Raw genomic sequence first — 13026 nt, 5'->3', positions numbered from 1 at the left:
AACTGAGAGAGGAGGAGAGATAGTGAGGGAGAGAGAGAGAGAGAGAGACTTGCAGACCTGCTTCTCTGCTCATGAAGTAACCCCCCCTGCAGGTGGAGAACGTGGGACTTGAACTGGCATCCCTGTGAGGGTCCTTAAACTTTTTTACTATGTGTGCTTAACCCAGTGCATGACTGCCCGGCCCCTGAATTAATTTTTATTAAGCTAAATCAGTAAACATGAACTCCTGGGGTTGCAGGTCACAAAATTGGCGGTGGTTGTTTGCATAAGGAAGGAACTCAGTTACCAGCTTCACTGAGCTGGGGAAAAGGAATTTGGAAACTATTTGTCAGTGCCTCTCTGTCCTAGAATAAGCATCTGCAGACGAGCTGAGATTGTAGCATGTGTCTAAAACAAAGTCGCTCAGATGTCATATTTGAAATTTCAAAAGAAAGGAACTCATTGACCTTCTTGAGCCAACTGTGAGCTGCAAATCTAGATAAGCAAGAGTTTGCTGAAACAAGAGAGACCCAGTGGGTTCTGTAGAGTCTAGTGAACTTTGCTAGCTGGGATGTGTTCTAGGCATTCATTTTTTCCTTGGTAAATGGTAGATTCATGAAGGTTACTGAGTATGATGCTGAGTCATATCTTAGTTCATTAAATATTTCTCAGTACCAGGGTGCGTGGGTAGGGGGAGAACACGGGTCCAAGAAGGATGGCAGAGCACCTAGTGGGGGTTGTATTGTTATATGGCAAACTGAGAAGTGTCATGTATGTACAGATTATTGTATTTACTGTTGAATGTAAAACATTAATTCCCCAATAAAGAAATTTAAAAGAAAGAAAGAAAGAAAGAAAGAAAGAAAGAAAGAAAGAAAGAAAGTCAGGCATTGGGTCTCAGACCTAGATCTTAAAACAACTTTTTACAACTAATTGAATGAAATACAGCAAGCCAATAGCCAACACCATACTAAATGGTGAGAAATGGGGATCCATCCCTCTTCAGTCAGGTACAACAAAGGGCTGCCCATTATTACCACTGCTATTCAAGATTTCCTTGAAAGTTCTAGCCATAGCAATAAAACAAGAGAAAGGAATCAAAGGGATACAGATTGGAAGAGAAGTTAAACTGTCTGATTTACAGATGACACAACTGCCTATATGCAAAACCCTAAAGAGTCTAGTAGAAAACCCCTGAAAAAAAATATTTCTCAGCCAACCATGATCAGTACTGTGCTGAAGTTCTTCTGGGCAGTGCAAGTGAGCAGGACACTTTGCCCCTCTCCTCACGAGGTTCACGGCCTGGCTTGAAACCTAGTGGGTAAACTACAAATAAGAGGTGTATGAAAGACCAGGGATTCATCAGTCAAGACTGGCTTCCCGTGAAGGTGGCCCAAAGAATGAATTTTGGCTTAGCCTAACAAACACGGGGAGCATTGAGGACTGCATGTGCCTTTGTCATTCTTCTAACAGTTTGACGATTAGAATCTGGGAACTGAGACTCCTTGCACTCCTGTGGGTTGTCTGAATCTCACTCCCCACCTGGGGTTGCAGCCCTACTTTCCACTCATGGTTTGGCATTTATGAATGTGATTGAATGAACCTCCGTCTCTCTGTAGATCGTACCCAGAGTTCAGAATGTGTGCTCGGTGCTTTGGCACTGCTAAGAATGATACTCAGTTTCAGAAGACTGGTTCCCTTGGGATCTAAATATGATACCTTTTTCACAAATGCACTTGCTATATAATTGATCCGCGTGGTATGTTCTTTGCCAAGAATTTGCAAATAAACTGGTTAAATTATTTACTGTGCAGTAAAATATTTCCAGTTATGTGGAGAATTGTGTAAGGAGTTGATACAAAGACAGGAAAGCCCATGAGGTATCTTCAACCTTGGGTGAACTACTCTAACTTCCAGTGGAGGGGCTGGGAGATGCAGAACTCTGGTGGTGGGAACGGTGTGGGAACGGTGCAGTTGTACCCTGTCATCTTGTAATTTTGTATTTCAATATTAAGTCACTAATAGAATTTTAAAAAGAAAAGAAAAAAAAACATGGAGGAGGGATTCCAGAGATGACATCTCACGTACTATGCTGTGTAATAGTTGCTGTCCAGAAGCCGGAAGCCTGTGGCTCACTGGCACCATGCAACAATGCAAGACCCTCTGTGTGTATTACATGATTCACATCCCATTTAAGATGCCCATAGTAACCATGCCAGCCAGTCACTACTTTCAAAATCAATTGAGTCATAAAGCAGTTTATCTCTTGAGGACTTTGTGGCGAGTGATAGCTTAATCCACTTCTGTGTAGTCCCAGGTCCATGTCCCTCCTCTCATGCCATACCACCTCTCCCCAAGTAGATTTTCATGGACATAATTCCTGCCATGCAGTTTAGCATGTAGGCTGGTAAGTCCTGTATGTGATGACCAGGACCCTGTCAACCACCCTAAGAGTCTCTTGGCCAGAGGCTGGACAGTAGATCGCCTGGTTAAGCGCACATGTTACAGTGCACAGTGACCCAGGCTCAAGCTCTTGGTTCCAAGCTGCAGGAGAAAAGCTTCAAGAGTAGTGAATCTGGGCTACAAGACTCTCTCTCTCTCTCTCTCTTTCTCCTCTCTCTCTCCCTCTCTCTTTCCCTCTCTCTCTTTCTCCTCTCTCTCTCTCTCTCCCTCTCTCTCTCTCCCTCTCTCTCTCTCTCTCCCTCTCTCTCTCCCTCTCTCTCTCCCTCTCTCTCTTTCTCTTTCTCTCTCCCTTTCTGCCTCCAGGGTTATTGCTGGGGCTCAATGTTGGCACTAAGAATCCACTGCTCCTAGAGGCCATTTTTTTCCAGATAGAAATTGAGAGAGGAGGGGGAGATAAAGAAGTAAAAAGAAAGACAGACACCTGCAGGCCTGCTTTGCCACTTACAAAGCTTCCCCCCTGCAAGTGGGGAGCAGGGGACTTGAACCTGCATCCTTGCCTGGATCTTTACGCTTAATACTATGTGTGCTTAACTATGTGCCACCGCCTGGCCCTCTCTCTTTCTCCCTCTATCTCCCTCCCCTCTCAATTTCTGTCTGTCTCTATCCAATAAGTTAATTAATTAATTAATTAATCAATCTCTTACCAACAACTTAGTCTGTTCTCAAAACAAGCTCGTTATCCTAGCCACCCGGCTACACGTTAGAACTAAAGTGTTGGTATGCTTCTAATTTTGCTTCTAAAAACCACTCCTGTTTCATTGGTTTAATCCCCCCTGCTTAACACTGTATTCTATTTACATAACCACTGTTAACTAAGCACCGCATGCCTGCATGGCATTGGTTTAATCCCACTTAAAGCTGCGGTCTATTTACATAAACCACTGTTAACTAAGCACCACTCTCCCTCCAGGGCATTGGTGGTTCAGTGGTAGAATTCTCCCCTGCTCTGCCCACCTCCTTGTCACACCCTGATTTACACCAGTCTCTTTTTGCTCCACCCTCTTACGTCACATCCTGTTTACACCCTACTTGGCCAGTATATAGATAAGGACAGGTAGTTTAGCTTAGCTTAGCTTAGATTGTGCTGCGTTCTGCATGAATAAAGAGATACTGCGTACAGCTCAGCCATGAGCCCCTGGTCGTCTGTCTCCGCCCATGAAGCTAGCCCGGCACTAAAGGTCATCATAATCATTCAGATGCTGGCACTGCACCTTGAAATAGCCAATGTCAGGTAACTTCAGAGACTCTACCGGGCAAGGCAATAGTCAGCTTGCAAGTTGATGCTCTGGCCTGCTTCCCTGGCGAGGAAGCTCAGGCTGAAGCCATGGCTTGAGGTTGAATGAAGGGCCTGTGATGTGGTTCACCTTTTCTGTGTGGATGTGCATTGCTCTGAGGACACGGGAGTGCTGGTAACGTGACCTTTCCACTCCAGGCCACGGCAGCCTGGCTCCTTCTTGGTTGTTGCTTCAAGTAGCAAAAGCCTCTTGCCTTTGAACTATTTGCTCTGTGAGGTGAAGTAGGGACTCAGTAGACAGGTTAGCATTCTCAATTTCTTGAGGTAAAGTCCTTGGAGAGTCGGTCTCGTAAAAATGAAGATGATGGGTTTGATTATTTTGGCTTTAATATAAAACACACTCTGAAGAGGTTAAGAATAGAGAATCACTTTAGCCGACACCACATCTAATGTGTTAGTGCTAAGAGTAATTTTCCAGCTGAGCTCAAGCTGCTACTAAATTTCAATTCTGCAAAAAGAAAGAAACACCTGTAATGTTTTTGTGTCCTGGGAAATCAGTGAATTCTCGTTAGGAAAAAAAAAAAGTATGCTTCCTGGGCTAGGCAGTGGTGCACATAGTTGAGTGCACTTGTTACCATGTTGTTACCTTGTTGCACAAGCACCCGGGTTCAAGCCCCTGGCCCCCCTTTGCAGGGTGGAAGCTTCATGAGCAGTGAAGCAGGGCTGCAGGTGTCTCACACTCTCTTTAAAAATTTTTTATTATCTTTATTGATTGGGTAGAGACAGTCAGAAATCAAGAGGGAAGGGGAGAGAGATAGAGACACCTTCAGCCCTGCTTCACCACTTGCAAAGCTTTCCCCTTGCAGGGGCCTGGGGGCTTGAACTTGCCTCATTCCACATTGTAACATGTGTACTCAACCAGGTGCACCACCGCCTGGCCCTTCTCTCCCTCTCCCTCCCTCTCTGTTTCTCCTTCTGTTCTCAATTTCTCTCTGTCCTACAAAATAAAATAAGTAGGTATTAATAAAGTTAACAGTGTGCTTGCTACTGAATTTGCCTGGCAGTGGTTAATCTTCCAGATAACTCCTGAAATGTAGGTATTTGTCTGAAGAAGGGTAGCTCTGAGTGAGCACCTACTATGTGCCAGCACTCTGCTGACTATTTTTCATCAGGGTTTCTTTCCCACCACAGCCCTCCATAATTGAGTGCTATCCTCTCTTCTCATTAAAAAGGAGATTGAAACCATATGCCCACATCACGAGGGAGCAGAAAGAGCAGTGACCTGGTTCCTTCCTAAGGATAGTTTGTGGGGCTACAGCTTACATCATAGGTGTGAAAGGACTTGAAGTGGACAGAACAAGATGGTTTTACTTCAGAGGTCCTTGAATAGTAAACGCCTGGGCTTATAATATGTTGTTATTTTCGTTATCGTTTGTTTTAATTTTTTTTATTATCTTTATTTTCTTGAGACAGCCAGATATTGAGAAGAAAGAGAGAGAGAGGAAGAGATATAGAAAGATACCTGCAGCACTGCTTCACCATCAGTGAAGCTTTCCCCCTGCAGGAAGGGACCAGGGGCTTGAACCCGGGTTGTTGTGCATTGTAACACCATCCAGTTCCCTGTTGTTTTTTTTTTAAAGTCTCACCAACTAGTTAGTAAACAAGGACTACATCTTCCCTTCTGGTCAAACACCAGTTTTGAAAAACAACTCAGTCAAAGGACTGATGTCTTAAGTAGTTATGTGTCTGCCTGGGGGTTGGGGTGAGCCATTCTGGAGCTGAATCCTCCTTGGAGTGGATGCACATTTGGAAGGGGCCTTTGGGATGGTTGTGCGTGCGCCTGTGCGTGTGTGGCCTCGTACAGATCTTCCAAATGCACTTGATTTATCCCAAATTAGCAAAGGTGACTGATAACGATGAGCTAATAAATGAATAAGCTAGATTTAGAATCCCAGATGATTCAAACGATGGCCTAGGGAGAAGCCACAAAGAATCCAGTGAGAAGACAAATTCTGGAGCCAAGCTGACAGCTGGGCAGATGGTCTCCAAGAGACAGAGAGAGCTGAGCAGCAGCAGTACAGGACCTACCTGAGCCAGGAACGGCAGTGCCTCTCCTAGAAATCTTCCCTGTCCACCCGAGCCCCCAGCAGCGCCCCATGGCTTGATCTCCACCGCTCTGATCCCTGTCATAGCAACAGACCTTGTCACTAACCGAAGGCAACTCTGCACAGGCTCTGACACATGCTTTACATGCCCGTCCTGAGGCTCCACAGCCTGCCAGTGGTGTTTACTCAGATTACAGATGGGAGGAAAGAAGCTTAGAGAGGTGAAATGTTGTGCCCAAGATAACATGACTAGGACTGAAAAGAGGTTTAAAAAACCCAAGCTCTCTGATTACAAAGCTATCAGTGGAGGGGATGGTATACGGAGTCTGGTGGTGGGAACTGTGAGAAGCTATACCCCTCTTATCCTATGGTTTTGTCAATGTTTCCTTTTTATATATTAAAAAAACCCAAAAAACAGTGTTTTAGTAATGATTAAAAAGATTGTAAAATAATAGGGGTACAATCCCACATAGTTCCCTCCACCAGAGTCCCCTGTCCCATCCCCTCCATTGGAAGCTTCCCTAGTCTTTATCCCTCTGGAAGCATGGACCAGAATTCTTTATGGGGAACAGAAGGTGGGAGTTCTGGCTTCTCTAGTGGCTTCTCTGCTGGACATGGGTGTTGGCAGGTGGATCCACACCCCCAGCCTGTTTCTGTCTTTCCCTCGTAGGGCAGGGCTCTGGGGAGGGGAGGTTCAACTTTACTTTTTCTAAGCATATTTGAAAGTAATATAGATAAGAATCTTCACAGGTTGAAGCTCTGTGCAGAGACAGATGCTTTTTCCAAATGTTCACTGACTAGTCAGGGCTGGCAAAGATGGCAAGCTAGGTCACCGGAATAAGCTGTAGCTCTGCCATGCTTATGACCCCGATTTGCATATGGCTCCCTGCCCACTGGAGAAGCTTCTGTTGCTGTGGTATCTGTCCCTCTATCTTTGTCCTTCTGTCTGAGAGGAGTAATACTGACACCTCAGAGTAATGATGCTCCCCCCTTGTTGGCTACTCATATAATATGTATTTCTCCAACTGCTGTAAAAGATGAGAGGAGCCTATGTGACCCCAAGAGCAAAGTAACACTGTGTTACAAATGAGATGTAGAGGCACCTGGTTGAGCACCTAGGTTAGCAGTGCACAAGGACCCAGGTTCAAGCTTCCCCACCTGCAGAAGGAAAACTTTGTGAATGGTGAAACAGGGCTGCAGAAGTCTCTCTGCCTCTCCCTCTCCCTCTCCCCCTCCCCCCCTCTCCCTCCCTTCCCCCTTCACTTTTGATTTCCGGCTGCCTTTATCCAATAAATAAGTAAATAAGATCAGTAAAATAATGAAGTATATGGGTGGTTGGGGTGTCTGCTCCCAGTTTCACTCTTCTTTGCTGTGGAGGATTCTAAGAAGACTGCTTGAGTCCAGTGGGATCAGACACTTTGAAGAGGGAGGGGTCAGGCCCCTGCCAGTGTCTTAGTGATAGCCAGACAGCTTCTTCAGGAAGCAGCCAGCCTCTCAGAAGGAAAAATCCCCACTGCGTTTAAGATGGCACCCTCATTCCAGGACCTGCACTATTGCCCAGACATCACAATCATGTTCTTTTGTAAAAGGCAAAATGCCTAACAATGAATGCTGTATGCAGTCTCCTTCCCCCTCCCCTCCACACCTTGGGTGAGGGTAAGTCAGGCCTTCAGGCATTTCTACAGCGTTGGTGAGGAGCCCATGACCCCTGTCAACAAGTTGGTTCAATTCTATTTGCAGTGACTTCAATGGCAGGAATAGGTTTTTGTTCTGACGACCAGATTCCAGCAAATGGTTAATGCTTCCTCACGCTGAGAGGTGGAAAATTCAATCATACTTTGGCTGGGTTCATGCTGAGTAGCAAAAGTAGACTGAATATGGAGAGGCATGATGATTTGAAGAGCACTAAGTCAGCCAGCCGCAGATATGGACAAACATCAGCTTTGAATCTGAAATCTTCCCCTGCCGCTACCCCGCCGTCCAGGCTAACCAGACCATCTTTGCATTTGTTGCGTGTGTGTGTGTGTGTGTGTGTGTGTGTGTGTGTGTGTGTGTGTGTTCCAAACACTGCTCACCTAAGAAACAACTAGGCATACAAGGTAAGACATAGGCAACCTGTTCTACTTATGTATGAGGCCACTGCAGGGTTTTTGCTTAAGTTAACTCAAAAGGCAGAATTACTGTATTATGGGACTTGTATTAACAGTACACTTATATGTGGACACTCTTCTTTTTTTATTTTTATATTTTATATTTATTTTCCCTTTTGTTGTCCTTGTTGTTTTTCATTGTTGTTGTTATTGCTGTCCTTGTTGTTGGATAGGACAGAAAGAAATGGGGAGAGAGGAGGGGAAGACAGAGAGGTGGAGAAACAGACACCTGCAGACCTGCTTCACTGCTACTAACCAGTGCATCTGCATGCAACATGTGCTATTTCTATGTCTACTAACGTTCTTAATTTAGTAATCATAGTAATGCATAACTAACAATGTCATGTATTTATCTCGCCCTAGATAAACGGTCTTTAAGTTAAGCAGACATTCCTACTGACATCTCCAACTCTAAGCCAGTGGAGTCAGAGAAAGCTGACTTCCTCCATTCACTGCCATTTACATAAAATGCTTTCCATATAAAAATAAGGTGGTGCTAGAGCGACTAAACCGTATGCCCAGGGAAACAACGTGATCAAGCAGTGTAGATCACTGCTCCTCAGTTCCAGGAGCCGTCTGCCTGACAGTCTGCTCAGACCCAGAGTCACTTCCATAAGCATCTTCCATAAGCATCCTTCTCCCAAAGCTCGCTGAGCTTGTCTCTACAATTTTGCTGTAGTTGAATGTAGTTAGAAGGTTTTGTTACATTCTGTGATTTTCTCCTAAATCATCTTTCAATCTGGATACACTAAGACTCATTCCTTTTGCTGTTTCTACCTCCGCTGTGTCATTATTGGAAGAGTTTTACTGCCCTATACTAACCCCCTCTGCTTCACCTCTACTCCCCGCCCTCTTTTGAGCCCTGACGGCTTTTTCTTTTGCTCGCTCATGGATATCACGTAAATAGTGTTTTAGGGGGTGTAGCCATTTCTGACTGGTCCATTTCACTTCATAGCCCATACGAGAGGCCCATCTATGTCCCTGTATAACTGGCCTATTTATTCTCTCTTGCCTCTGAGTGATATTTCATCGCCAGGATGTCCTGAAATTCGTTTATCCATGGGGCTATTCACACACAGGTTCTGTGTGTGGACACCAGTTTTCAAACTCCTAGAGTAACTCACCTAAGGGCGTAATTACTGGGTCATAAGGTAACGCAATGCCTGCTTCATAAAAACTGTTCAACTGGCTTTCCCTAGAGACTGTAGCCTTGACATTCCTGCCAGCAAGAGTGAGAGTTCCCTGAGCTCGATGTCAGGAGAGCAAATTGAGCTCATCAGGTTTGCTTTTGGATTTTATGTGTCCTGATAGATGAGTAGTATTTCTCACTGTTTGAATTTATAATTCCCCGGGCAGAAGGGTCCAGTACTGCAGGTTCATCTCCTCTGATGACAAGTCTCTTCAGACCTTTTGTTCATATTTAAATTTGTTTAAGTTAAGGATTTAAAGAATGTTTTGGGACATATATATATATATATATATATATATATATATATATCAACTATTTTCTCAAGAGGTGTCTGTATAACGCAATCTGCTGGTTCTGTTCACCCATTTGGTTTTTCTTTTTCCAAAGTGACCTCAGTGCTCCCTCTCACTTATTATTTTTTATATTTATTTATTTAGTGCACAGAGACAACTAGAAGTTGAAGGGAAAGGGTGATAGAGAGGGAGAGAGACAGAGAGACACCTGCAGCCCTACTCCACTGCTCATGAAGCGTCCCCCCTGCAGGCGGGGACCGGGGGCTTGAACCTGCACCCTTGCACACTCTAACACGTTTTCATCCAGGTGTGCCACCGCCATGCCCCTCCCCTCTCACTTCTTTAACCACAAACATTGATGGTCAAAGAACCTTTAGATTCTGGGATCATCCTTGTCTCTCTCTAGAGATTTGCTGTATGTAAGTGAACAGTGGAGTTGATTCTGTGCTTGCTCACCTGTGTGTCCTGAGTTTTCCTTTGAGAGTCCAACCAACCTGGTCTGTTTTTCTGGTTGGAAAGAAAACCGACCAGTCTAGGGAGAGGGAGTTACCCCAGCCCATGCCCGCCGGCCGGGGGAAGCTAACAGCTGTCTGTCTTCTTTTGCTCCCCAGTCATCAAGCCTCCTCTACGCCATTTCAAACGTCCTGCTTACGCATCTAGCTCCTATGCACCCTCCATCCCCAAGAAAACGGATGAGCATCCCGCACGGTACAAGATGCTGGATCAGAGGCTCAAAATGAAAAAGATCCAGAATATCTCACACCACTGGAACAGGAAATAGGTCAAGGGGAAGGGGTGGGGTGGGGAGGAGGGAGAGGCCTGCCCGTCTGCCTCTCAATACTCAAGGGCCACTGTGAGCGTCCCTCTAACAGTTTGGGGTCAGTGCTGTCATTGTTGATGCAGCCGAAGAAAAGTGAAGGCTTTATGTGGTCGCCCCCCTTCCTTTATGTTATATACTTAACAGCTATTGGACTTGGAGGTCAACACACATTCCAAGACCAACCCAGTTAGAGGCTTATGTCTTTGCTGATACAAATTTTTCTAAAATCTAAATTGGATGGCAATTTAAATGATTCAAGTTTAGGGAAAAAAAAAAAACATTTCTTCCCATTGTCAAATTGTCCACCCTTAGAAGTTGACTTGCTCCAGTAAGAATCTTCATTAAAGTTTAGAGAAGTGTTTTAAGAAATGCATCTTGGGAGTCAGGCGGTAGTGCAGTGGGTTAAGCTTAGGTGACGCAAAGCACAAGGACCAGCATAAGGATCCCGGTTTGAGCCCCCGGCTCCCCACCTGCAGGGGAGTCGCTTCACAGGCGGTGAAGCCGGTCTGCAGGTGTCTGTCTTTCTCTCTCCCTCTCTGTCTTCCCCTCCTCTCTCCATTTCCCTCTGTCCTATCCAACAACAGCATCATCAGTAACAACAATAATAACTACAACAACAATAAAAAAACAACCAGGGCAACAAAAAGGAGTAAGTAAATAAATATTTTAAAAAGAAATGCATCTCGAAACATTAAGTCTTAAATACAGAGTTTGCGATTTGAGCAGAGATGTACTTTTGAAGTAAATGAATTCAAAGGGAAAGTTGTGCTTTTACGTTTAGGAAACATAAGACTAAAAATTGCATCCAAAGATACATTTGAGCACAGGCGTCACAAAGCAGAAGAACAAGCACCTTTATTTGGGTGCCTTTGGGTACTCGAGCTCAGCTGCTTCTCTGGACCCTTAAGCCTGGGAGAGACTCCAGCAGGTGAATTTGGACCCTTTTTTCTCTGATCTCTCACCTCCATACATCTTGGACAACACCAGAAGGGGTAGCAGTGCCTCAGAGACTCCAGGTTTGAGTTTCAACCTAAGAGACTTCCATTTGACTTTGTAGTCCTCAAGCAAGATGATTTAAAACCCTGAGCCTAATATGAATTCTTTATTGGAATATTTTTCTCCACAAGGTTTGAGATTTCTTTTTAAGTCAAGCCTAGATCACCTTCCCACATTTGGGAGTGGGGGTCCCTGCTCCTTGTTGCTCTCAGAAATGTTGGTGGAATGGAGGCCTTTAGTTCACTTCTCTTCTTGGTGACACTTTGAGCCTCCTTTTGTCTTTTTGTAAAATTATTTTACTTTGGAACTAAATATCAATGAAAGTAGTCAGAAAGGATGCAGGACCACGAGTAGCCTCTGATCCCCACCCCTGAGCAGTGGAAAGCTTTCGGTTCATTGTCAGGCAGATCTAATCTTCACCCCTGTTCCTTTAGTGCTGACCACCAGCTTTCCTATCTGTGGGCATAGACTTCAAATCTTGAACGTGAGATTCGTAACCCCCACTCCGCCTTGTGCTGCAGACTGAAGGTCTTGTAGGTTCTCACCACCCATGAGTCAAGAGAGAACAGACTCAGGGCAGATGTAGTCATGAGCATTTCACATGCAGAAAAACTCTCCAGGATAGCCGCCTACAAAGAATATGCTGAGCCCTGGTGCCACACCTACGGGGTCTGAGTGTAAAAGGCTGACCGGGCTCACCAGTCCTCATTGTCTACACGTTAGCTTCAGTGAAACACAGTTACGCATGTTGAGCCAGCTTCAGAGCTTAGCAGCCCTCATGCACGAAATTCTTTATGATATGCTTCACAATGGTATTTCAGAGAAGTTGAATCACTATATATACATCACTGTGAGTTTTGCAATTGCAGTCCCTATTAGTGTCAGAGCAAGGAGACCCTTCTGTAGATGGCTAGTGACCCATACTCGGAATTAGGTAAACTCAACAGGTAATTCCTACATGTCTACACGCAGATGCCTTAGTGCTCACTGCACAGCACAGAATCATTTGGTGACAGTGAATCTGTCCGTGGAGTAGTGGCTTCCTTGATAACCCGTGAGTCAGCTCACAGATGATGTCTCCTGGCTGGCTGTCTCTCAATACTCTGTTTCAGGTGTTGAGTCTTCAGTGTGGCTTTCTTGATCACTTCTTGCCTCAAAAGCCATCATCCTGGGAATAACAACAGTCTCCTCCCTCTGTGCTTCTGACTCCAAGTTGTTATTTTGCAGCCTTTGCTAATAATACCTTACCTGAGCAGATGTGCAGAGGTCCAGATTTTGCATTGCTTGTAAAATGTCCACCATGTTGGTTTTTTTTTGCATGATGGATTGTATAGAAATATCTGATTATATTCTTATAGCCAATAAAGATGCTTTTAAAGAACCCACATGTGTGTGAACCATTGTCTTCATTCTCCAGCATTCTGAGATTCATTTGATACGGTTAAATTGCCTCTAGCTTGGCGCTGAATATTTTGTGAAGTTGGAAAGTGGAACTTGCTCTTTTAATTTGTGTCCTGGTGTTATAGATAATACCTTAAAAAGAAAGAGAAAGAAAGGAAGAAAAGAGAAAGAGAGAGAGAGAGAGAAAGGAAGAAAGAAACCTGATATTTTCTTCTTACACCCTACCCCCAGTAAATTCTGAACTTAAGAAACAAGAATAGAATGAGGAAACATAAATAAAGCTTGGACTGGTTTTGTGTGTTGCAGCAAAGCAAAGGGCTCTGGGGAAGAAAGGCAGGGAGAGGGGTGGGAGAGGAGGGCTTTGGGGTCCTAGTAGTGGGTAATGGACGTGATTTG

At 44.7% G+C, this 13026-nt stretch overlaps 1 protein-coding gene across 6 annotated transcripts in view; it reads left to right on the top strand.

Annotated features, from left to right (window-relative positions):
• Positions 1-12614, top strand: part of PDE1C (phosphodiesterase 1C) — a 432015-nt gene extending 419401 nt beyond the window's left edge. For 4 of the 6 annotated variants that reach the window (XM_060195824.1, XM_060195817.1, XM_060195819.1 and 1 more), the window contains one exon: positions 10025-12614. In XM_060195824.1, coding sequence (XP_060051807.1) covers positions 10025-10194 — 170 coding nt within the window. In that variant the 3' untranslated portion in view covers positions 10195-12614. The remainder of the gene's footprint in view (positions 1-10024) is intronic. The other 2 variants (XR_009551116.1, XR_009551115.1) reach the window with 1 other exon arrangement.
• The last annotated feature ends 412 nt before the right edge of the window (positions 12615-13026 follow it).

Source organism: Erinaceus europaeus, chromosome 8 (assembly GCF_950295315.1).
Source record: "Erinaceus europaeus chromosome 8, mEriEur2.1, whole genome shotgun sequence".
Classification (NCBI taxonomy): Eukaryota; Metazoa; Chordata; class Mammalia; order Eulipotyphla; family Erinaceidae; genus Erinaceus; species Erinaceus europaeus.
This window is presented reverse-complemented; position numbering and strand designations above follow the sequence as displayed.